Source organism: Oncorhynchus gorbuscha, linkage group LG09, assembly GCF_021184085.1.
Source record: "Oncorhynchus gorbuscha isolate QuinsamMale2020 ecotype Even-year linkage group LG09, OgorEven_v1.0, whole genome shotgun sequence".
NCBI classification, from domain to species: domain Eukaryota; kingdom Metazoa; phylum Chordata; class Actinopteri; order Salmoniformes; family Salmonidae; genus Oncorhynchus; species Oncorhynchus gorbuscha.
This window is the reverse complement of record NC_060181.1, coordinates 32,551,749-32,578,709: the sequence shown is the minus strand read 5'-3', so window position 1 is coordinate 32,578,709 and position 26,961 is coordinate 32,551,749. Positions and strand designations below refer to the sequence as shown.

Genomic DNA, 26,961 nt, shown 5'->3' with positions numbered 1-26,961 from the left:
GCTATACTCCTGTGTTGTAGGGCTATACTCCTGTGTTGTAGGGCTATACTCCTGTGTTGTAGGGCTATACTCCTGTGTTGAAGGGCTATACTCCTGTGTTGAAGGGCTATACTCCTGTGTTGTAGGGCTTCTATACTCCTGTGTTGTAGGGCTTCTATACTCCTGTGTTGTAGGGCTATACTCCTGTGTTGTAGGGCTATACTCCTGTGTTGAAGGGCTATACTCCTGTGTTGAAGGGCTATACTCCTGTGTTGAAGGGCTATACTCCTGTGTTGTAGGGCTATTCTCCTGTGTTGTAGGGCTACTCTCCTGTGTTGTAGGGCTACTCTCCTGTGTTGTAGGGCTACTCTCCTGTGTTGTAGGGCTACTCTCCTGTGTTGTAGGGCTACTCTCCTGTGTTGTAGGGCTATTCTCCTGTGTTGTAGGGCTACTCTCCTGTGTTGAAGGGCTACACTCCTGTGTTGAAGGGCTACACTCCTGTGTTGAACGGCTACACTCCTGTGTTGTAGGGCTATACTCCTGTGTTGTAGGGCTATACTCCTGTGTTGTAGGGCTATACTCCTGTGTTGAAGGGCTATACTCCTGTGTTGAAGGGCTATACTCCTGTGTTGAAGGGCTATACTCCTGTGTTGTAGGGCTATACTCCTGTGTTGTAGGGCTATACTCCTGTGTTGTAGGGCTATACTCCTGTGTTGAAGGGCTATACTCCTGTGTTGAAAGGCTATACTCCTGTGTTGAAGGGCTATACTCCTGTGTTGAAGGGCTATACTCCTGTGTTGTAGGGCTATACTCCTGTGTTGTAGGGCTATACTCCTGTGTTGAAGGGCTATACTCCTGTGTTGTAGGGCTATACTCCTGTGTTGAAGGGCTATACTCCTGTGTTGTAGGGCTATTCTCCTGTGTTGTAGGGCTATTCTCCTGTGTTGTAGGGCTATTCTCCTGTGTTGTAGGGCTATTCTCCTGTGTTGTAGCGCTATTCTCCTGTGTTGTAGCGCTATTCTCCTGTGTTGTAGCGCTATTCTCCTGGGTGAAATGTCCTTTGACCACAGAGAACTTGTCTTTTTATCTTCTGGTCAGCTCTTCACCAATAATGTCAGCAAAAATACTTTTGCAGCTGTCTTATAAAATCTTAGAAACTCTATTGAAGTCTGATGGACAGCTATGAGGATCACAAACATCAGAGCTCCTTTTCTTCTTAAGCTCGAGAAAAACGTCCAATCCCTGTTTAGTAGTCCTCTAGCTTTAGTAGAGCACTGCACAACCTCAGGCTCTCACATTGCACACACACTCAGTCTTGAGTATGCATGGCCCTCCTCTGTGACGCAATGGCGATGGACTTCTTGCGTAATGCGGAGGCGGCGGCCTCAGTGATGCCATGATAACTGTCGGTCTCGGCCGAGTCCTCGCTGTTCTGAGACTTGGTGGAGTCCTGGAAGTCTGGTTTCTGTCTCAGCGTTCTGTTCTGCTCCTCCTTCAGCTCCAGGTAGGACCGAGAGAATGTGTGGAAGATGGAGGTGACGGGGAACGCCATCAGGAGGATCCCACTGAGGATGCTGCTGAGCGCCACCACCTGACCCGGGATGCTCCGCGGCACCATATCCCCGTACCCCACTGTTGTCATGGAGATCACCGCCCACCAGTAGGTGCCAGGGATGCTGGTGAAGTCATACTTGGCGCCCATCTCGCTCTCCGCCAGGAACACCAGAGGGGAGAAAAGTGCCATGGCAACACACAGGAAGAGGAGGAGCAGGCCGAACTCACGGGTGCAGCGTCGGACCGTCAGGCCTAAGGTCTGCAGCCCCAGGGAGTGGCGCGCCAGACGCATCACGTAGAAGATCCTCAGGGCCCGGAGTACCCGCAGCACCAGGCCCACCTTCTCCAGGTAGTTGTTCCCGCCGCTGGGCTTCTCCCCTCCCTCAGACAGAGAGTCTACGATCAGGGTAATGTAGTAGGGCAGGATGGCCACCACGTCGATGATGTTGAGGGGCGTCTTCAGGAACACACACTTGCTCGGCGTCTGGATGAAGCGCAGCAGGAACTCCAGAGAGAACCAGGCCACACACACAGTCTCCAGGACAAAGATATTGTAGCACCTCTGAGAACACTCACCCTGGAAGACAGAGGGAACCGTGTTAAGAAAAACACAGTGGAAGAGAGAGAACAGTGTTAAGGGTTTTGAAAGTGTTGTTGAAAAAGTTAAAGGGTAAAAGTGTGAAGGTGAGCAACAATTATAATGCAAGACATTATTAGGAAAGGACAATACATTCACTATTATAAAACACTATGGACAACTGTCTCCTAAATCACACAAGTCAGTTGTTCCTATCTGGCTCAAAGGGCCAGTTCAAGAGCCACCAGTGATGCCAAACTCCTCTACACCAGCGTGGGGGGGGCTGGGGAGAAGAGGAGAGGGAGGGTGCCAGACTCCTCTACACCAGCATGGGGGGGAGATGGAGGGTGCCAGAGCAGTGATTGAGGGAGAGGGTTTTGTACTCTGATGGAGCAGCACACACAAAAATCTGAATGTTCCTGCTAGTTAATTGGGATCAACAGGAAAAGAGATCAGTTTCTTTGATCAAACAGCCAGAGGGAGATGTCAATTTGTCTTCCTTTGTATTATAAAATAGGCAGGCTGTCTGTCGGCAGTACTTTACATGATTTATAAAGGTAAGAGGAGAGGCTTTGATGATTCATTGAGGTTGAACACTGACTGTGGAAACACTATTCCCTTCCTTTAATTGACAAGACATTTGGGCTATACAGTACAATGTACAACTCTTTTAGACAAACCACTCTGGTAACAATATCTGGTCATACATAAAGAATCTTTGTATATAAATGACTGGTGTCCATCCACACCAGTAATCTCTCTCTCTCTTCATTAAGTGAACATGATTTCCTTCCTGGGATCAGCAGGTAGAAAGCTAAAGCCAACTGTGACTACATTATAAATATATTATAAATACATTTACTTCTGGCATGCTGAAACATCCTGACTTCCTGTAGGGTAATACATTTTCTGTCTGCTCTAAATTGGTCCATAAATATTATAGAACTGTAATTACATGTGATTATGAAAACAGGCCCAGAAGGAGAACTGTGAGAAAGGGGGAGGAGGGGATGGAGAAGGGGGTGGATGCGTAAAGCCATCTATGATTATTTATTTGTATAAAAGAAATAACCCAAGCTGTTGGTCCTCCTTTCATTGCACTCTTACTCTGGGAAACCTAGCTACGCTTCCTCAACATGTTTAAGAACAAGTGAGCATAAAATAATGTCTTAATTACTTTTGCCAACTTTTTGTGACTCGCCTTCCGTTTCATTATACATTCTACCCAATTACTCCTTAAATGTTATTAGGGAACATGTGTCTTTGAGCAGCTATTGAGCTCTAATCTGTTAGAGAATCATCCCTTGTGAATAAGAGGTGCTTAAAAACCAATCCAGTGTATCATTGGAAACATACAACATCGTATAGTGAGGAGGGAGAGTAAGAACAGAGCTGGGGGACAATTTAGATTCTCATTATTGTCCTAAATATAATTTAATCAAAGCAAATCTGTGTATCTGAAAGGCTTAGAAGTCAGAACAGAAATAAACATTTCAGAAAACAACCTTTCTTCCATTTTTACTAATTCAGACAACATGCAACCACGTCACTATGCTTGGTTATTCACAGAGCACAACGATAAACCCACTGGCACAGACGTCTGGTTGAGTTATCAACTAACGTGAATTTAACATGAAGTTAACAAAAGATGCCACCATGACATTGGATTTAGGTTAAAAGTTGGGTAAAAAAAAGAAGAAATTCCCTTGAGTTGATGACTTTTGTAAATCCAATCAGTTTTCCACGTTGAGAGTCAATGTCATCACATTGATTTTTTTTGTTTGTTAAAATGACATGGAAACGATGATGATTCAATCAGTTTTTTTTGTGTGCACCTGTAAAACATATTTACAATTTGGCCAGTCGTTGTTGTAGTAACGTTGTCCTTTGATGGGAATCTTTCTAGTGGAGTAGGCTACATGCACCGCAGGCCCCCTTCCCCATGCCCTACAGTGCTCTGTGATACACAGACACGGCCACAGTGGATCAAATTAAAAACACACAATTATCCGATTCAGCAAACATGCTACTCTGACCGTATCAGAGCTCCAGACAGGCGTGTACCAGCCACGAAGTGTGTTAACCAAACTTTCCCCACTCAGGCCCCCCTGCGGACGCCACGTCTATTTCTATGGGAACAAGCACTGTTCATGAAACAATCTGTTCACACCCCTCTTGTTGGCGGAGAGAAAATGTTGCAGATTTAAAGCAGGGCGAGGACAGGACTGTTAACATAGCAGCTATGAACATGGCGGCCATTTTTTACTTTCAAGACTTCCTCATCTGATAACACACATTTCTTTGGTCTAGATTCTCCAACTTCTGTTTTGACCCCTGGGTTGAATTGAAACAATAGCTGTTGATGACTTTGCAAATGCTTTAAAAGGCCTAACTAGTACAATTGATGATAATGATGTATTAAGTATGGTTACATTTCCTTTGCTGTGTTAAACCTACCCTTTGGAATGACTTTCATAGCAACAGTGAATGTATCTAGTTTTAAGTGGGGATCTCATTAATTATTCTCATGATAGCACAGTGAGTGACAAAATCATATCTATGCAAGGCTGGGTTAAAACCCTGGATGGGAGACCAAAGGTAGATGTAGATAGATCAATTCTCCAGTAGGTGGTGCTGCCCAGCCTATTGTTATTTTTTCTGATACTGGATATAATATTGAAGATCTGATGTTGTTTTAAAAGGTACAAGTGCAACAGAGAAACCTTGTATAAAACATGTTGACATTTTAAAATGGGAAAGCTTTTCTGAATGTGGCAGTGGTATCTAGTGGAAATCGCTCTGTCTTTTCCCTTATTGCAAAAATGTTACACTGTTCGCTCAATTTCAGACTGGAGACTGACACTTGGTAGTACATGTAGACTGTAGGCTGACACTTGGTAGTACATGTAGACTGTAGGCTGACAATTGGTAGTACATGTAGACTGTAGACTGACACTTGGTAGTACATATAGACTGTAGGCTGACACTTGGTAGTACATGTAGACTGGAGACTGACACTTGGTAGTACATGTAGACTGTGGGCTGACACTTGGTAGTACATGTAGACTGTGGGCTGACACTTGGTAGTACATGTAGACTGTGGGCTGACACTTGGTAGTACATGTAGACTGTGGGCTGACACTTGGTAGTACATGTAGACTGTAGGCTGACACTTGGTAGTACATGTAGACTGTAGGCTGACACTTGGTAGTACATGTAGACTGTAGGCTGACACTTGGTAGTACATGTAGACTGTAGGCTGACACTTGGTAGTACATGTAGACTGGAGACTGACACTTGGTAGTACATGTAGACTGGAGACTGACACTTGGTAGTACATGTAAACTGTGGGCTGACACTTGGTAGTACATGTAGACTGTAGGCTGACACTTGGTAGTACATGTAGACTGTAGGCTGACACTTGGTAGTACATGTAGACACTGACACTTGGTAGTACATGTAGACTGTAGGCTGACACTTGGTAGTACATGTAGACTGTAGGCTGACACTTGGTAGTACATGTAGACTGTAGGCTGACACTTGGTAGTGGAGACTGACACTTGGTAGTACATGTAGACTGGAGACTGACACTTGGTAGTACATGTAAACTGTGGGCTGACACTTGGTAGTACAGACTGTAGGCTGACACTTGGTAGTACATGTAGACTGTAGGCTGACACATTGACTGTAGTGACATGTAGTACATGTAGACTGTAGGCTGACACTTGGTAGTACATGTAGACTGTAGGCTGACACTTGGTAGTACATGTAGACTGTAGGCTGACACTTGGTAGTACATGTAGACTGTAGACTGCTGACACTTGGTAGTACATGTAGACTGTAGGCTGACACTTGGTAGTACATGTAGACTGTAGGCTGACACTTGGTAGTACATGTAGACTGTACTTGGTAGTACATGTAGACTGTAGGCTGACACTTGGTAGTACATGTAGACTGTACACTTGGTAGTACATGTAGACTGTAGGCTGACACTTGGTAGTACATGTAGACTGTAGGCTGACACTTGGTAGTACATGTAGACTGTAGGCTGACACTTGGTAGTACATGTAGACTGTGGGCTGACACTTGGTAGTACATGTAGACTGTAGGCTGACACTTGGTAGTACATGTAGACTGTAGGCTGACTGTACATGTAGACTGTAGGCTGACACTTGGTAGTACATGTAGACTGTAGGCTGACACTTGGTAGTACATGTAGACTGTGGGCTGACACTTGGTAGTACATGTAGACTGTAGGCTGACACTTGGTAGTACATGTAGACTGTGGGCTGACACTTGGTAGTACATGTAGACTGTAGGCTGACACTTGTACATGTAGACTGTGGGCTGTAGTACATGTAGACTGTAGGCTGACACTGGTAGTACATGTAGACTGTAGGCTGACATAGTACATGTAGACTGTAGGCTGACACTTGGTAGTACATGTAGACTGTAGGCTGACACTTGGTAGTACATGTAGACTGTAGGCTGACACTTGGTAGTACATGTAGACTGTAGGCTGACACTTGGTAGTACATGTAGACTGTAGGCTGACACACCTAGTCGTATACAGTGCCTTCGTATACAGTATTCACATCCCTAGACCTTCCCACATGTGTTACAGCCTGAATTTAAAATGGATTAAATTATTTTTTTGTCACTGGCCTACACACAATACTCCATGTTTTTTGTCACTGGCCTACACACAATACTCCATGTTTTTTGTTGTTGACATTTTTACAAAATAATAAATGAAAAGCTGAAATGTCTTGAGTAAGTAAGTTGAATACTCATTTGTTACAACAAGCATAATTAACTTCACGATTTAAAAGTGTGCTTAACAAGTCACATACCTTGCATGGACTCTCTCTGTGTGCAATAATAGGGTTTAACATGATTGAATGACTACTTTGTTTCTGTACCCCACACATACAATAATCTGTAAGGTAAATAATGACTCAACCACAAAGACCAGGGAGGTTTTGCAATGCCTCACAAAGAAGGGCACCTATTGAAAAGGTAAACAAACAAAACAATCTTTGGTTGGTGTATCAATACACCCAGTCACTACAAAGATACAGGCATCCTTCCTCACTCAGTTGCCTGAGAGGAAGGAAACATCTCAGGGATTTCAGCACAAGGCCAACGGTGACTTTAAAACAGTTACAGTTTAATGGCTGTGGAAAACTGAGGATGGATCAACAACATTGTAGTTACTCCACAATACTAACCTAAATGACAGAGTGAATAGAAGGAAACCTGAATAGAATAAAACTACTCCAAAACATGCATCCTGTTTGCAAAAAGGCACTAAAGTAATACTGCAAAAAATATGGCAAAGCAAATAACACTTTGTATTCAGGACAAAAAGTTATGTTTGGGGCAAAGACAACACATTACTGAGTACCACTTTCCATATTTTCAAGCATAGTGGTGACGGCATCATGTTATGGTTATGCTTGTAATTCGTTAAAGACTGGGGAGTGTTTTTAGAATAACAAAGAAAGGGAATGGATGTCACATTTGCCATAATGATGAGACCAAGGAGCAGCGTGAGTAGAGTTCCACATCATTTTAATAAACTGAAACTCACCTAACAAAACAACAAACAACCCAACGAACCGTGACGCTGCTGCTGTGCACTAAGGAAACTATACATAGACAAGATACCACAACACAAATGAGGAAAATGGCTACCTAAATATGATCCCCAATCAGAGACAACGATAAACAGCTGTCTCTGATTGGGAACCATATCAGGCCAACATAGACATACAAAAACCCTAGACATACAAAAACTAGAGTACCCACCCTAGTCACACCCTGACCTAACCAAAATATATAGAAAAACAGACATATCTAAGGTCAGGGCATGACAATGGAGCTCAGCACAGACAAAATCCTAGAGGAAAACCTGGTTCAGTCTGCTCTCCACCAGACACTGGGAGATGAATTCATCTTTCAGCAAGACAATAACCTAAAACACAAGGCAAAATCTACACTGGAGTTACTTACCAAGATGACAGTGAATGTTGGCAGAGTTACAGATTTGACTTAAATCTACTTGAAAATCTATGGCAAGACATGAAATTGGTTGTCTAGCAACGATCAACAACCAATTGGACAAAGAATAAAGAATAAAATGGGCAAATGTTTCACAATCCAGATGTGGAAACTCTTAGAATTACCAAGAAAGAATCATAGCTGTAATTGCTGCCAAAAGGGTTTCTACAAAATATTGGCTCGGGGTTGTGAATACTTCATTTAAATATGTCGGTATTTCATTTTCAATACATGTGCAAAAAAAACCATAAAAAACATGTTTTCACTTTGTCATTGTGGGGTATTGTGTGTAGATGGGTGAGAAAGAAAATGTGTTTAATCAATTTTGAATTCAGGCTGTAACAACACAATGTGGAATAAGTCAAGGGGTATGAATACTTTCTGAAGGCACTGTATGTTAATACTGATTTTAGATTTAAATAGCAAAGACAAACCTGGTAGTATATGTAGACTGTTGGCTGACACACCTGGTAGCATTTGTACTGTGGACTGACACACCTGGTAGCATTTGTACTGTGGACTGACACACCTGGTACTATTTGTAGACTGTGGGCTGGTATAGGGGCAGCTGCCGAAGGAGAAACCACAGGGGCACTCTGAACTCAGGGAGCTGCTGACTCTCTAACAGAGGATCAAGGTGCTGCCCGCTAGACATGCTGTGCGTGTGTGAGAGAATTTGCTTGAGGCTAGATGGCCTGTTGGATCCTGTTGTATGATTAGAGCAGAGAGAGATAGTAGCCGTCTCACTGCAGCGTTTGGTTTTCGCCAGACATAAATGGGACCCATCTCGTCCAAAAAATTGACTCAAGTTTGCCAAAAAGTACCTGGATAATCATCAAGACTCTTGGGAGAATGTCCCATGGACAGATGAGTCAAACGTATAACTTTTTGGATGACATGGGTCCCATTATGCCTGGCGAAAACCAAACACTGCATTCCATAATATGAACCTTATACGAACGGTCAAGCATGGTGGTGGTAGTGTGATGGTTTGGGGATGTTTTGCTGCCTCAGGACCTGGACGACTTGCCTTCATAGAAGGAACCATGAATTCTGTTCTGTATCAGAGAATTCTATAGGAGAATGTCAAGCCATCTGTCTGAGCTGAAGCTGAAGCACAGCTGGATCATGCAGCAAGACAACAATCAAGTTTACATGAACATGGCTAAAAAGCAATACATTTGAAGTTTTGGAATGGCCTTGTCAAAGTCCAGACCTAATCCCAATTGAGATGTAGGACTTGAAACGAGCAGTTCATGCTTGAAAACCAACAAATGTCGCTGAGTTAAAGCAGTTCTGCATGAAAGTGTGGGCCAAAAATCCTTCACAGTGAAGTAAGAGACTGATCAACAACTACAGGAAGCGTTTGGTTGGAGTCATTGCAGCTAAAGGTGGCACAACCAGTTGAGTGTAAGGGGGCTTTTTTTTTTTAACTACACAAGTCAGTTAAGAACAAATTATTATTTCAATGATGGCCTAGGAACAGTGGGTTAACTGCCTGTTCAGGGGCAGAACAACAGATTTGTACCTTGTCAGCTTGGGGGTTTGAACTTGCAACCTTCCGGTTACTAGTCCAACGCTCTAACCACTAGGCTACCCTGCCACCCCAATTACTTCATCACACAGGGTCATTGGGTGTTGCATAACTTGTTTAATTAAATAAGTATGTAATTCTTGTGTCATTTGTTCACACAGGTTCCTTTTATCTAATATTAGGTTTTGGCTTGAAGATCCGATAACATTCAGTATCAAAAATATGCATAAATAGAGAATCTAAAAGGGGGCAAATCATTTTTCATCACGGCACTGTATACCGTATGCAAGAGAGGAGACAGAGTAGCTGAGTGAGGGAACAAGCAAGAATTTGATTAATTCAAGACTAAAGTATCACAAAGTCTCATGAGGAGGATTCAGAGTAAAGAATATGAGTTATTAGTATTCCATTTACAAACCGAAAAGCAACAATTCAAGGCAGAACAATTTCCAGATTTCAAGTCATTTCCCCTCGTTCACCTGTAAAGATGGTAACCTGAAAGCTCAGCTCTCCATTAAATCAGCCAGAGATCTCCCCAGTCATTTATCAGAGATCTCCCCAGTCATTTATCAGAGATCTCCCCAGTCATTTATCAGAGATCTCCCCAGTCATTTATCAGAGATCTCCCCAGTCATTTATCAGAGATCTCCCCAGTCATTTATCAGAGATCTCCCCAGTCATTTATCAGAGATCTCCCCAGTCATTTATCAGAGATCTCCCCAGTCATTTATCAGAGATCTCCCCAGTCATTTATCAGAGATCTCCCCAGTCATTTATCAGAGATCTCCCCAGTCATTTATCAGAGATCTCCCCAGTCATTTATCAGAGATCTCCCCAGTCATTTATCAGAGATCTCCCCAGTCATTTATCAGAGATCTCCCCAGTCATTTCATCTTTATCAGAGATCTCCCCAGTCATTTATCAGAGATCTCCCCAGTCATTTATCAGAGATCTCCCCAGTCATTTATCAGAGATCTCCCCAGTCATTTATCAGAGATCTCCCCAGTCATTTATCAGAGATCTCCCCAGTCATTTATCAGAGGGATGAAAACGGATACAACAAGTCCTACATTTCCACAGACGTTACAGGGGGAGAAATAAGCCATTTTGACATGGATGAAAGTGACATCCCAATTCTACTACTCTGAGGAGATAACTCTGAAAACACATTACATAGAGGACACACAGTTCTTAATCCTCTATTCATCCAGATAGAGACAATAAGCAGACCCATAAAAGTGTGTGTGTGTGTGTGTGTGTGTGTGTGTGTGTGTGTGTGTGTGTGTGTGTGTGTGTGTGTGTGTGTGTGTGTGTGTGTGTGTGTGTGTGTGTGTGTGTGTGTGTGTGTGTGTGTGTGTGTGTGTGTGTGTGTATGCATGCAGCTGTTATGTGGCCCCGAATCGTTCTCAGAGCTATATCAGAACAGACAAGCTAAGTGCTTTAAAATCACCATCATCACATTGGATTTGTCCTCTGACACTTTTACACAAAACCACAACATTGTTTCTGTTTTAATGGATCCACACCTGCACACAGGCAAAGTGATGTGAAAGTTAGAGCCTAACTGGAGTCAGGAAGACAAGGGTTGTCAGAACATCTCTGAGCAGGTGAGATCAGCCTGTCCTCTGGACGGAGGAACAAGCTAAATTCCTGAACAGAATGTAAGATTTAACATGGTTGAGGACGCCAGCTCTTAGTGTAAGACTACAAATGTACAGTTGAAGTCAAAAGTTGACATACACCGTAGCCAAATGCATTTAAATTCAGGTTTTCACAACTCCTGACATTTAATCCTCGTAACAATTCCCTGTCTTAGGTCAGTTAGGATCACCACTTTATTTTAAGAATGTGAAATGTCAGAATAATAGTAAAGAGGAATGATTTATTTCAGCTTTTATTTCTTTCATCACATTCAATTAGTATTTGGTAGCATTGCCTTTAAATGGTTTAACTTGGGATAAACGTTTCAGGTAGCCTTCCACAAGCTTCCTACAATAAGTTGGGTGAATTTTGTCCCATTCCTCCTGACATTGCTGATGTAACTGAGTCAGGATTTTAGGCCTCCTTGCTGCACACACTTTTTCAGTTCTAACCACAAATTTTCTATACGATTGAGGTCAGGGCTTTGTGATGGCCAATCCAATACCTTGACTTTGTTGTCCTTAAGCCATTTTTCCACAACTTTGGAAGTATGCTTGGGGTCATTGTCCATTTGGAAGACCCATTTGCAACAAAGCTTTAACTTCCTGATTGATGTATTGAGATGTTGCTTCAATATATCCCCATCATTTTCCTTCCTCATGTTGCCATCTATTTTGTGAAGTGCACCAGACCCTCCTGCAGCAAAGCACACCCACAACATGATGCTGCCACCCCCGTGTTTCACAGTTGGGATGATGTTCTTCGGCTTGCAAGCCTCCCCATTTTTCCTCCAAACATAACGATGGTTATTATGGCCAAACAGTTCTATTTTTGTTTCATCAGACCAGAGAACATTTCTCCAAAAAGTATGATCTTTGTCCCCATGTGCAGTTGCAAACCGTAGTCTGGCTTTTTTATGGCGGTTTTGGAGCTGTGGCTTCTTCCTTGCTGAGCGGCCTTTCAGGTTATGTTAATATAGGACTCGTTTTACTGTGGATAAGTATTTGATAACTTGCAAAATCGGCAGTGTTTTCCACTTACAAAGCATGTAGAGGTCTGTAATTTTTTTATCATAGGTACACTTCAACTGTGAGAGACGGAATCGAAAACAAAAATCCAGAAAATCACATTATGATTTTTAATTAATTAATTAATTTGCATTTTTATTGCATGACATGAGTATTTGATACATCAGAAAAACAGAACTTAATAGTTGGTATAGAAACCTTTGTTTGCAATTACAGAGATCATACGTTTCATGTAGTTCTTGACCAGGTTTGCACACACTGCAGCAGGGATTTTGGCCCACTCCTCCATACAGACCTTCTCCAGATCCTTCAGGTTTCGGGGCTGTCGCTGGGCAATACAGACATTCATCTCCCTCCAAAGATTTTCTATTGGGTTCAGGTCTGGAGACTGGCTAGGCCACTCCAGGACCTTGAGATGCTTCTTACGGAGCCACTCCTTAGTTGCCCTGGCTGTGTGTTTCGGGTCGATGTCATCCTTTAAAACCCAGCCACGACCCATCTTCAATGCTCTTACTGAGGGAAGGAGGATGTTGGCCAAGATGTCACGATACATGGCCCCATCCATCCTCCCCTCAATACGGTGCAGTCGTCCTGTCCCCTTTGCAGAAAAGCATCCCCAAAGAATGATGGTTCCACCTCCATGCTTCACGGTTAGGATGGTGTTCTTGGGGTTGTACTCATCCTTCTTGTTCCTCCAAACACGGCGAGTGGAGTTTAGACCAAAAAGCTCTATTTTTGTCTCATCAGACCACATGACCTTCTCCCATTCCTCCTCTGGATCATCCAGATGGTCATTGGCAATCTTCAGACGGGCCTGGACATGCGCTGGCTTGAGCAGGGGGACCTTGCGTGCGCTGCAGGATTTTAATCCATGACGGCGTAGTGTGTTACTAATGGTTTTCTTTGAGACTGTGGTCACAGCTCTCTTCAGGTCATTGACCAGGTCCTGCCGTGTAGTTCTGGGCTGATCCCTCACCTTCCTCATGATCATTGATGCCCCACGAGGTGAGATCTTGCATGGAGCCCCAGACCGAGGGTGATTTTCATCTTCTTGAACTTCTTCCATCTTTTCGTCATCTTGAACTTCTTCCATTTTCTAATAATTGCGCCAACAGTTGTTGCCTTCTCACCAAGCTGCTTGCCTGTAGCCCATCCCAGCCGTGTGCAAGTCTACAATTTTATCCCTGATGTCCTTACACCCTCTCTGGTCTTGCGCTCCAGGACACCTACACCACCCGATGTTACAGGAAGGCCATAAAGATCATCAAGGACATCAACCACCTGAGCCACTGCCTGTTCACCCCGCTATCATCCAGAAGGCGAGGTCAGTACAGGTGCATCAAAGCTGGGACCGAGAGACTGAAAAACAGCTTCTATCTCAAGGCCATCAGACTGTTAAACAGCCACCACTAACATTGACTGGCTGCTGACAACACACTGACATTGACACTGACTCAACTCCAGCCACTTTAATAATGGGAATGGATGGGAAATGATGTAAATATATCACTAGCCACTTTAAACGATGCTACTTTATATAATGTTACTTACCCTACATTATTCATCTCATATGCATACGTATATACTGTACTCTATATCATCGACTGCATCCTTATGTAATACATGTATCACTAGCCACTAACTATGCCACTTTGTTTACATACTCATCTCATATGTATATACTGTACTCGATACCATCTACTGTATCTTGCCTATGCTGCTCTGTACCATCACTCATTCATATATCCTTATGTACATATTCTTTATCCCCTTACACTGTGTATAAGACAGTAGTTTTGGAATTGTTAGTTTGATTACTTGTTGGTTATTACTGCATTGTCGGAACTAGAAGCACAAGCATTTTGCTACACTCGCATTAACATCTGCTAACCATGTGTATGTGACAAATAAAATTTGATTTGATTTGTGGAGAGGTTGGAGTCTGTTTGATCGAGTGTGGGGACAGGTCTTTTATACAGGTAACGAGTTAAAACTGGTGCAGTTAATACAGGTAATGAGTGGAGAACAGGAGGGATTCTTAAAGAAAAATTAACAAGTCTGTGAGAGCCGGAATTCTTACTGGTTGGTAGGTGATCAAATACTTATGTCATGAAATAAAAAGCAAATTAATTACTTAAAAATCATACAATGTGATTTTCTGGATTTTTGTTTTAGATTCCGTCTCTCACAGTTGAAGTGTACCTATGATAAAAATTACAGACCTCTACATGCTTTGTAAGTAGGAAAACCTGCAAAATTGGCAGTGTATCATATACTTGTTCTCCCAACTGTAGATACTTTTGTACCTGTTTCCTCCAGAATCTTCACAAGGTCCTTTGCTGTTGTTCTGGGATTGATTTGCACTTTTAGCACCAAAGTAAGTTAATCTCTAGGAGACAGAACGCGTCTCCTTCCTGAGCGGTATGGTATGATGGCTGCGTGGTCCCATGGTGTTTATACTTGCGTGCTATTGTTTGTACAGATGAACGTGGTACCTTCAGTCATTTGGAAATCTTGGCTGATTTCTTTAGATTTTCCCATGATGTCAAGCAAAGAGGCACTGAGTTTGAAGGTAGGCCTTGAAATACATCCACAGGTACACCTCCAATTGACTCAAATGATGTCAATTAGCCTATCAGAAGCTTCTAAAGCCATGACAATTTTCTGGAATTTTTCAAGCCGTTTAAAAAGGCACAGTCAGCTTAGTGTATGTAAACTTCTGACCCACTGGAATTGTGATACAGTGAATTATAAGTGAAACAATCTGTCTGTAAACAATTGTTGGAAAAATTACTTGTGCTATGCACAAAGTAGATGTCCTAACCGACTTGCCAAAACGATAGTCTGTTAACAAGAAATTTGTGGAGTGGTTGAAAAACAAGTTTTAATGACTCCAACCTAAGTGTATGTAAACTTCCGACTTCAACCGTAGTAGATTTTTATCCTGCTGGTCTAGTTGTTCATGCGTTTAGCCTAGAGCTGAAACATCACATCATGATAAACGGATTCTGAATCTACATCTCAATAAAGAAGGCGTTCTGGGGATTTAATTTCATTAGTTTCATTTGCAGCCATAGTGGGAAGATCTGTGCCATCAGAAGCCTCCTGTTAATGGATATTAGCTAAATGGAAGAGGATGGTGGGTGGACTCCGTTCAAAAAAGGTTATTAGCTCTGGCTAATGAAGCTAGTTTATCTGGATTTCACTGAAGGGTTTAGTCACAATATTGTTCTGCCTAACATTAACACATGAACATACAGCCCACAGCATAACCTACACACCTACAGCATAACCTACACACCTACAGCATAATCTATACACCTACAGCATAACCTAGACAGCTACAGCATAACCTACACACCTACAGCATAACCTACACACCTACAGCATAACCTAGACAGCTACAGCATAACCTACACACCTACAGCATAACCTACACACCTACAGCATAACCTACACAGCTACAGCATGGGGCTACACACCTACATCATAACCTACACACCTACAGCATAACCTACACACCTACAGCATAACCTACACACCTACAGCATGGGGCTACACACCTACAGCATAACCTACACACCTACAGCATAACCTACACACCTACAGCATAACCTACACAGCTACAGCATGGGGCTACACACCTACAGCATAACCTACACACCTACAGCATAACCTACACACCTACAGCATAACCTACACAGCTACAGCATGGGGCTACACACCTACAGCATAACCTACACAGCTACAGCATGGGGCTACACACCTACATCATAACCTACACACCTACAGCATAACCTACACACCTACAGCATGGGGCTACACACCTACATCATAACCTACACAGCTACAGCATGGGGCTACACACCTACATCATAACCTACACACCTACAGCATAACCTACACAGCTACAGCATGGGGCTACACACCCACAGCATAACCTACACACCTACAGCATAACCTACACACCTACAGCATAACCTACACAACTACAGCATGGGGCTACACATCTACATCATAACCTACACACCTACAGCATAACCTACACACCTACAGCATAACCTACACACCTACAGCATAACCTACACAGCTACAGCATGGGGCTACACAGCTACAGCATGGGGCTACACATCTACAGCATAACCTACACACCTACAGCATAACCTACACAGCTACAGCATGGGGCTACACATCTACATCATAACCTACACACCTACAGCATAACCTACACACCTACAGCATAACCTACACACCTCCAGCATAACCTACACACCTCCAGCATAACCTACACACCTCCAGCATAACCTACACACCTCCAGCATAACCTACACACCTACAGCATAACCTACAGACCTACAGCATAACCTACACAGCTACAGCATGGGGCTACACAGCTACAGCATGGGGCTACACACCCACAGCATAACCTACACACCCACAGCATAACCTACACACCCACAGCATAACCTACACACCTACAGCATAACCTACACACCTACAGCATAACCTACACACACACAGCATAACCTACACAGCTACAGCATGGGGCTACACACCTCCAGCATAACCTACACACCTACAACATAATCTACACACCTACAGCATAAACAGACCTACAGCATAAACAGACCTACAGCATAACCTACACAGCTACAGCATGGGGCTACACACCTACAGCATAACCGACACACCCACAGCATAACCGACACACCCACAGCATAACCGACATACCTACAGCATAACCTACACACCTACAGCATAACCTACACAGCTACAGCATGGGGCTACACACCTACAGCATAACCTACACAGCTACAGCATAACCTACACAGCTACAGCATAACCTACACAGCTACAGCATAACCTACACACCTACAGCATAACCTACACAGCTACAGCATGGGGCTACACACCCACAGCATAACCTACACAACTACAGCATAACCTACACACCTACAGCATAACCTACACAACTACAGCATGGGGCTACACACCTACAGCATAACCTACACACCTACAGCATAACCTACACACCTACAGCATAACCTACACACCTACGGCATGGGGCTACACACCTACAGCATAACCTACACAGCTACAGCATGGGGCTACACACCTACATCATAACCTACACACCTACATCATAACCTACACACCTACATCATAACCTACACAGCTACAGCATAACCTACACACCTACAGCATAACCTACACAGCTACAGCATGGGGCTACACACCTACAGCATAACCTACACACCTACAGCATAACCTACACACCTACAGCATAACCTACACACCTACAGCATAACCTACACACACACTGCATAACCTACACACCTCCAGCATAACCTACACACCTCCAGCATAACCTACACACCTCCAGCATAACCTACACACCTACAGCATAACCTACACACCTACAGCATAACCTACACAGCTACAGCATGGGGCTACACACCCACAGCATAACCTACACACCCACAGCATAACCTACACACCCACAGCATAACCTACACACCTACAGCATAACCTACACACCTACAGCATAACCTACACACCCACAGCATAACCTACACACCTACAGCATGGGGCTACACATCTCTCCTTGAACCCCCCTTACGAAAAAAGATTGCAGTCAGAGTGCAGTATAACTGCGCCGTTGTCTTTTACTACAGTAATTATGCAGTGTAACTGCAGTACAACTGCCGTACACTGCAGTTATTCTGCAATTACTGCGTCCAAAATACCAGTCGACTGCAGTTACTGCACTTTTACAGCAGTTTCAAAAACAGCAATCATTTTTTGTAAGGGTCCAAACATTGAGATGGGAATACACGGAAAACATTCCATAATACTGCTCCCTATCACCAAATAGAGTATTCTTGTTTGTTTTTCAAGTCTCTCTCATTGTAACACAGCAGTATATATATCCTTGCCTGACCTCGGTCTCCCTCACTCACTTACAGTATTTACTGTTTTAAAGCTCATCCAGACAATCATAGACTACAAAAGGAAAACCAGCCACGTCACCGAGACCGACGTCTTGCTTCCGGACAGGCTAAACACAGTCTTTGCACGCTTTAAGGATAACACAGTGCCACCGACGCAGCCCGCTACCAAGGACTGTGGGCTCTCCTTCTCTGTGGCCGGCGTGAGTAAAACATTTAAACGTGTTAAACCTCGCAAGGCTGCCAGCCCAGACGGCATCCCTAGCCGCGTCATCAGAGCATGTGCAGACCAGCTGGCTGGTGTGTTTACGGACATATTCAATCTTTCCCTATCCCAGTTTGTTGTCCCCACATGATTCAAGATGGTCACCATTGTTCCTGTACCCAAGAATGCAAAGGTAACTGAACTTAATGACTATCGCCCCCCGTAGCACTCACCTCTGTTATCATGAAGTGCTTTGAGAAACAAGGATCATATCACCTCTACCTTACCTGCCACCCTAGACCCACTTAAATTTGCTTACCGCCCCAATAGATCCACAGAAGATGCAATCGCCATCACTCTGCCCTATCCCATCTGGACAAGAGGAATACCTATGTAAGAATACTGTTTATCGACTATAGCACAGCATTCAACACCATAGTACCGTACCCTCCAAGCTCATCATTAAGCTCAAGGCCCTGGGTCTGAATCCCACCCTGTGCAACTGGGTCCTGGACTTCCTGACAGGCCGCCCCCAGGTGGTGGGAAACATCAGCGTCACTCCGCTGATCCTCAACACTGGGGCCCTACAAGGGTACATGCTCAGCCCCCTCCTGTACTCCCCGTTCAACCACGACAGCATGGCCAAGCACACCTCCAACGCAATCAAGTTTGCAAATGATACAACAGTAGTAGGCTTGATTACCAACAATGATGAGACAGCATACAGGGAGGAGGTGAGGGCTCTGGGTGTGTGGTGCCTGGAAAACAACCTCTCACTCAACATCAACAAAACAAAGGAGATGATTGTGGACTTCAGGAAACAGAGGGTGCACCCCCCCCTATCTACATCGACGGGACTGCAGTGGAGAAGGTGGAAAGCTTCAAGTTCCTTGGCATACACATCACTGACAAACTGAAATAGACCACCCACACAGACAGTGTGGTGAAGAAGGTGCAACAGAGCCTCATCAACCTCAGGAGGAGGTTAATTACTGTAGCGCGATAACCCTCATAGTTACTGTAGCTCTCTAACCCTCCTGGTAATTACTGTAGCGCGATAACCCTCAATTACTGTAGCTCACTAACCCTCCTGGTAATTACTGTAGCGCGATAACCCTCAGTTTCTGTAGCTCTCTAACCCTCCTGGTAATTACTGTAGCGCGATAACCCTCATAGTTACTGTAGCTCTCTAACCCTCCTGGTAATTACTGTAGCGCGATAACCCTCATAGTTACTGTAGCTCTCTAACCCTCGTGGTAATTATTGTAGCGCCATAACCCTCATAGTTACTGTAGCTCTCTAACCCTCTTTGTACTCAGATTGATTTCCCCTTTGATGATACAGCACTTCCTCAGTACCCTCACCCCCCTCTCCATCGTTATTTCACCCCGACGTGGAGGTCTCTTTGATAGTGGGAGAAGCCTGCAGAGGTTCTCTTTAATCATTTTAAAGCTTTTTAGATGTCATTCAGGAGGTTGTCAGTTTATTCCACCACAAAGACACTCCAGCAGGAACCCTGAGGTCTCAGAGGCACAACTACTAGTTCTGAAACACCCAGAAAAGATTATGATATAATTACTTCATATAGTTACTTATCCCTCAGGCCGTCAGGGGAATTGATGCAGTAAGTGGCCAATGCCCAATTTCTAACCCCTATGAGACCCCCAAGAGGGCAATATCTTGCTCAATGTGCCTTCAGAAAGTATTCACATCCCTTGGCCTCTCGTCACTGGCCTACACATAATACCCCATAATTTCAAAGTGAAATTAGGTTTTTAGACAGTTTTACAAGTTAATTAAAAATGATAAGATGAAATGTCTCGAGTCAATAAGTATTCAACCCCTTTGTTCTGGAAAACCTACAAGTTCAGGAGTAAAAATGTGCTTAACAAGTCACAAATTGCATGGAATTGCAATAATAGTGTTTAACATGATTTTTGAATGACACATACAATTCCGAACAGAACCACAAAGACCAGGTTTTCTAAACCCTCGCAAAGAATGGCACCTATTCGCAATAATTATGTGAATTCTGCCATCTACTGTGCAGGTAGACAAAAAGATCCACAAAATTAAATAATGCAAGGTTAAAAAAAAGATAGATATACACATTGCAGAATAATAGTGAAGACATCCAAACTATGAAATAACACATATGCAATCATGTAGTAACCAAAAAAAGTGTTCATCAAATCTAAATATATTCTATATTTGACATTATTCAAAGTAACCACCCTTTGCCTTGATGACAACGTATTAAAAAAAATACAAAATAAATGGAAATATCACATTTACATAAGTATTCAGACCCTTTACTCAGTACTTTGTTGAAGCACCTTTGGCAGCAATTACAGCCTCGAGTCTTCTTGAGTATGATGCTACAAGCTTGGCACACCTGTATTTGAGGAGTTTCAAGCTCTGTCAGGTTGGATGTAGAGTGTCGCTGCACAGATATTTTCAGGTCTCTCCAGAGATGTTCAATTGGGTTCAAGTCCGGGCTCTGGCTGGGCCACTCAAGGACATTCAGAGAATTGTCCCGAAGCCACTCCTGAAAAAGAATCCAGCACCTTCTTCACCATCCTCGTGACTTCAAAAGGGTTTCTCAAATCAAATGTTATTTATCACATGCACCAAATACAATCCTTAACAAAATTTTCTTAACTGCATTGTTGGTTAAGAAAATATTTACTAAAAACTAAAGGAAAACATAACTTTTTTTCAAAGTAAGAATAATAATAATAATAATGAGGCTACATTATATACAGGGGGTACTGGTACCAAGTCAATGTGCGGGGGTACAGGTTAGTCAAGGTCATTTGTACATGTAGGTAGGGGTAAAGTGACTATGCATAGATAATAAACAGTGAGTAGCAACAGTGTAAAAACAGTGAGTAGCAACAGTGTAAAAACAAAGGGGCACAGTCTGGTTGGCCATTTGATTTATTGTTCAGCGGGTTTATGGCTTGGTGGTAGAAGCTGTTAAGAAGCCTCTTGGACCTAGACTTGGCGCTCCGGTACCGCTTGCCGTGTGGTAGCAGAGAGAACAGTCTATAACTTGGGTGAGTAGAATCTTTGACAATCTTTTGGGCCTTCTTCTGACACCGCCAAGTATATAGGTCATGGATGGCAGGAAGCTTGGCCCCAGTAATGTACTGGGCTGTATGCACTACCCTCTGTACCGCCTTATGGTCGGATGCTGAGCAGTTGTCATACCAGTCGGTGATGCAACTGGTCAGGATGCTCTCGATGGTGCAGCTGTAGAACTGAGGATATTTTTATTTAACTTGGCAAGTCAGTTAAGAACAAATTCTTATTAAGAATAACGGTCTACCAAAAGGCCTCCTGCGGGGACGGGGGATGGGTTTAAAAAAATATTTTAAAAAATTATATATATATATGACAAAAACACACATCACGACGGGACACCACAACACTACATAAGAGACCCAAGACAACATAGCATGACAAAAACACATGACAACACAGCATGGTAGCAACACAACAGCAACATGGTAGAAACACAACATGGTAGCAGCACAATACATGGTAGAAACATTATTGGGCACAGATAACAGCACAAAGGGCAAGAAGGAAGAGACAACAATACATCACGCGAAGCAGCCACAACTGTCAGTAAGAGTGTCCAGTTTTTTTCTGCAGCTCGTTTCAGTCGCCAGCTGCAGCGAACTGAAAAGAGGAGCAACCCAGGGCTGTATGTGGGATCTGGGGACGCATGCCAAATCTTTTCAGTCTCCTGATGGGGAAAAGGCTTTGTCTTGCCCTCTTCATGACTTTGTTGGTGTGTTTGGACTAGAGGTCGACCGATTAATTAGTGCCGATTTCAAGTTTTCATAACAATCGGAAATTGGTATTTTTGGATACCAATTTGGCAGATTTTTAAATTATTTTTTTGAATATATCTTTTTTTACACCTTTTTAACTAGGCAAGTCAGTTAAGAACACATTCTTATTTTCAATTAAGGCCTAGGAACGGTGGGTTAACTGCCTTGTTCAGGGGCAGAACGACAGATTTTTACCTTGTCAGCTTAGGGATTTGTTTTTGCAACCTTCCAACGCTCTAACCACCTGCCTTACATTGTACTTCACGAGGAGCCTGCATGGCAGGCAAACTACCTGTTACGTGAGGGCAGCAAGAGGACAAGGTAAGTTGCTAGCCAGCATTAAACTTATCTTATAAAAAACATTCCATCTTAACATAATCACTAGTTAACTACACATGGTTGATATTACTAGTTTATCTTGCATGTCCTGCGTTGCATATAATCGATGCGGTGCCTGTTAATTTCACATCGAATCCCAGCCTACTTTGTCAAACGGGTGATGATTTAGCACTGTCGTTGCACCAAACCTAACCATAAACATCAATGCCTTTCTTTAAAATCAATACACAAGCATATATTTTTAAACCTGCATGTGCTGCCATCCTGTTAGAAGGTAACAGATTATTTTATTACAATGGTTAAATTGGATTTTCATTGTGTTCAATGGTGTTATTTGCCCCCTAGTGGCGCTTTCTGGTACTTAGAAAGACAACGCAAACGGGAAGTTAAGAATTTGTTTTGCACGCATAGAAGCAGCTACAAACAACGCTACGGTGCAGGTCTTTCAATGTAGTTATTTCTTGTCACGCTTCAGCCTTGGAAAAATATTTGTTTGTAAGTTCGATTCAAGCATTTAGCTAATGATGATAATCTTGTTATTGATAGAGTTTCTTACATATCAATGTTGGTTGCATTTACTCACAAATTGCAATGCCTTTTGTGTATGTCATTAGCTGTATTACTTTGCTCATGCGTCATGCAAACGAATTGTAAAATATACAATACTGTAGTTTTGTTACTGTTTCTAGTGTAATATGCTTTGTTATTCTACATAGATGGTTATACATTATTAGAGTAATGAAAGGAGCAATTACCATATGGTTAACAATTAGCTATATGGTTTGGCATCATGCCAGATGCATGGTACCTTAGCGCATGCTTTGTATTTATGCAACTTCAAATGTTTAATGTACATCTACAGTATGTCGGTGTGAATTGAACACTAAAGTATATTCTTTTTTGTATTTTGCAGTTTCACAACATAAACGTTTTCAATATATTCATTCAAGAAAAGTCACGCCTTGGGAGTTTTATTGAAGACTTAGTTGTTAGCTATCTGTCTAGTTTTGCATGGGAACGCAACTCAAGGGCAGAATACTGCATATTTAGTTAATATTTCCTGCTAACATGAATTTCTTATAATTCTGGAAATTGTGTCACTTCTCTTGCATTCCGTGCAAGCAGCCATGGTATATGCAGCAGTTTGGGCCGCCTGGCTCGTTGCGAACTGTGTGTAGTCCATTTATACCTAACAAAGACCGTAATTAATTTGCCAGAATTGTACATAATTATGACATAACATTGAAGGTTGTACAATGTAACAGCAATATTTAGACTTATTGATGCCACCCGTTAGATAAAATACGGAACGGTTCCATATTTCACTGAAAGAATAAACGTTTTGTTTTCTAAATGATAGTTTCCGGATTTGACCAGATCAATGACCAAAGGCTCATATTTCTGTGTGTTATTATGTTACAATTAAGTCTATGATTTGATATTTGATAGAGCAGTCTGACTGAGCGATGGTAGGCAGCAGCAGACTTGTAAGCAGTCATTCAAACAGCTCTTTGGTGCATTTACCAGCAGCTCTTCGCTGTGCTTCACGCATTGAGCTGTTTATGACTTCAAGCCTATCAACTCCCGAGATGAGGCTGGTGTAACCGATGTCAAATGGCTAGCTAGTTAGCAGGGTGCACGCTAATAGCGTTTCAAACGTCACTCGCTCTGAGACTTGGAGTAGTTGTTTCCCTTGCTCTGCAAGGGCCGCGGTTTTGTGGAGCCATGGGTAACAATGCTTCGAGGGTGGCTGTTGTCGATGTGTTCCTGGTTCGAGCCCAGGTAGGGACGAGGAGAGGGACGGAAGCTATACTGTTACACTGGCAATAATAAAGTGCCTATAAGAACATCCAATAGTCAATGGTAAAAGAAATACAAATGATATAGAGAGAAATAGTCCTATAATTCCTACAACCTAAAACTTCTTACCTAAGGATATTGAAGACTCATGTTAAAAGGAACCACCAGCTTTCATATGTTCTCATGTTCTGAGCAAGGAACTGAAACGTTAGCTTGTTTACTTTCTTCTCCAACACTTTGTTTTTGCATTATTTAAACCAAATTGAACATGTTTCATTATTTATTCGAGGCTAAATTGATTTTATTTATGTATTATATTAAGCTAAAAGAAAAGTGTTCATTCAGTATTGTTGTAATTGTCATTATTACAAATACAAATAAAGCAAAAAAATATATTATTTTAAATCGTCCGATTAATCGGTGTTAGCTTTTTTTGGTCCTCCAATAATCGGAATTGACGTTGAAAAAACATAATCGGTCGACCTCTAGTTTGGACCATGATTGTTTGTTGGTGATGTGGACACCAAGGAACTTGAAACTCTCGACCCGCTCCACTACAGCCCTGTCATTGTAAATGGGGGTGTGTTCGGCCCTCCTTTTCCTGTAGGCAATGATCATCTCCTTTGTCTTGTTTACATTGAGGGAACAAGGTCACTGCCAGGTCTCTGACCTCTTCTCTATAGGCTGTCTCATCGTTGTCGGTGATCAGGCCTTCCACCGTTGTGTCATCAGCAAACTTAATGATGGTGTTGGAGTCATGCTTGTCCACGCAGTCGTGGGTGAACAGGGAGTACAGAAGTGGACTAAGCACGCACCCCTGAGGGGCCCCGTGTTAAGAATCAGCGTGGCAGATGTGTTGTTGCCTACCCATACCACCTGGGGGTTGGCCCGTCAGGAAGTCCAGGATCCAGTTGCAGAGGAAGGTGTTAAGTCCCATGGTCCTTAGCTTAGGGCTTATCCTTATCCAAAAACCGCATTTCAACAAGCAACGACTCATTTTCAACAACAATGTTTTGCCCTTTTTGTTCAATTCTTGGGCTTCACTGTTATCTACTCATCTTTTTTACTAACTGTGCTTGACTCACTTTCAGCTTCAAACAACACTTCTGCTTCAGCCATCTCAACCTCTCCTCCATCAAAGATTCATCTCCACAGAGAACGAGCCACCCTGCCCAAACTCATTTTCCCACAGCTGTAATCGCTGCCAAAGGTGATTCTAACATGTATTGACTAAAGGTTGTGAATACTTATGTAAATTAGATTTCTGTATTTCATTTTCAATGCATTTGCTAAATGTTCTAAAAATATGTTTTCACTTTGTCATTATGTGGTATTGTGTGTATATGGGTGAGAAAAGCTCCATCTATATTTCATCCATTTTGAATTCAGGCTGTAACAACAAATTTCACTTATTTGTAATAAGTGAAGAGGTATGAATACTTTCTGAAGGCAATGTTAATTACTAAGACCATGTGGGCAAATAAGATTCCTTTAATGCATGAATAAGAGCAAGACCAGAGTGCAGCAGCAGTTACCTGGCAAAGGCAATAATCTGGTATTCATGTAATTGAAGTTGTAGCGTGTAGTGTAGCAGTCGTCCATGACAACATCCCTGAGCCATCACAGTACCTCGGTGATGATGAGTTACTATCAGAGGGAAGACTCACTATGCGGAGGTTGTCTCTCAAACATCATCCGACTAACAGCAGAATGCAGATATGGATGTACCCAGAGTTTTTCCAGGTCTGTAACTCAGTCAGGTGAAACTCCTGGCCCAATATATAACCCAACTGAGTGTGACCCGGAAGTAAAGCCTGTGAGCAGAGAATAAACAGGAAGTGAACTCACCCTCTCCTCCTCCTCCCTGAGGTCAGGCATGGTACTGATGCAGAGTGTTACCGCGGTGATGGCCACAAACACCACCGACAGAAAGGCAAAGATCTTCCCAGGAAGTCCAGATTGAGGGTTCTCCACCATGTCATGGAGACTGCGCATACACCCCGCCATGCGGCTCTCCTCCTCCTCCTCCCCTCCCGCCCCGGGGGGCCCAAGCCCATCCTCACAGCTCTGGGGGGTCAGGGTGGTGGTGAGCTCTGCTTCCTCCTCCTCCATCCTAAGCTGCTCCTTGAGCTCCTCCTGTCTTATGCGTAGCTTCCTGAGGCAGCACCATTCCAACCTGGTGTCCTCCAGGCCCCAGTAGACAAGCTCCTCCTGGAAGGACAGGGCACACATCTCCCTCAGCAGTCGGAGCCGCCCTGCCGCCAGGAACGTCACAATGGTGCGGAATGCAGATGGGCTGCGGTCGAAGAAGAACTCCTGGCGCCCGTCGTCGTAGTCGTCACACACCTCCATGATCTCGTCCAATGAGCTGCAGCTCCTCAGCCGGCCCAGCCGCGTCAGAGGGAACTCCTCCAGAACGGACCAGGGGATACGGTACCTGGTGGGAGAGGA

At 43.2% G+C, this 26,961-nt stretch overlaps 1 protein-coding gene across 1 annotated transcript in view; it reads right to left on the bottom strand.

Annotated features, from left to right (window-relative positions):
- Positions 1-1,054: 1,054 nt before the first annotated feature.
- The window catches only part of LOC124042771 (potassium voltage-gated channel subfamily G member 2-like), a 32,140-nt gene continuing 6,233 nt past the window's right edge, over positions 1,055-26,961 (bottom strand). Inside the window, exons 3-4 of the mRNA XM_046360876.1 lie at positions 26,359-26,947; positions 1,055-2,110 (exon numbers count right to left, since the gene is read on the bottom strand). Of these exons, the coding sequence (XP_046216832.1) occupies positions 1,289-2,110; positions 26,359-26,947 (1,411 nt within the window). The 3' untranslated portion in view covers positions 1,055-1,288. The remainder of the gene's footprint in view (positions 2,111-26,358; positions 26,948-26,961) is intronic.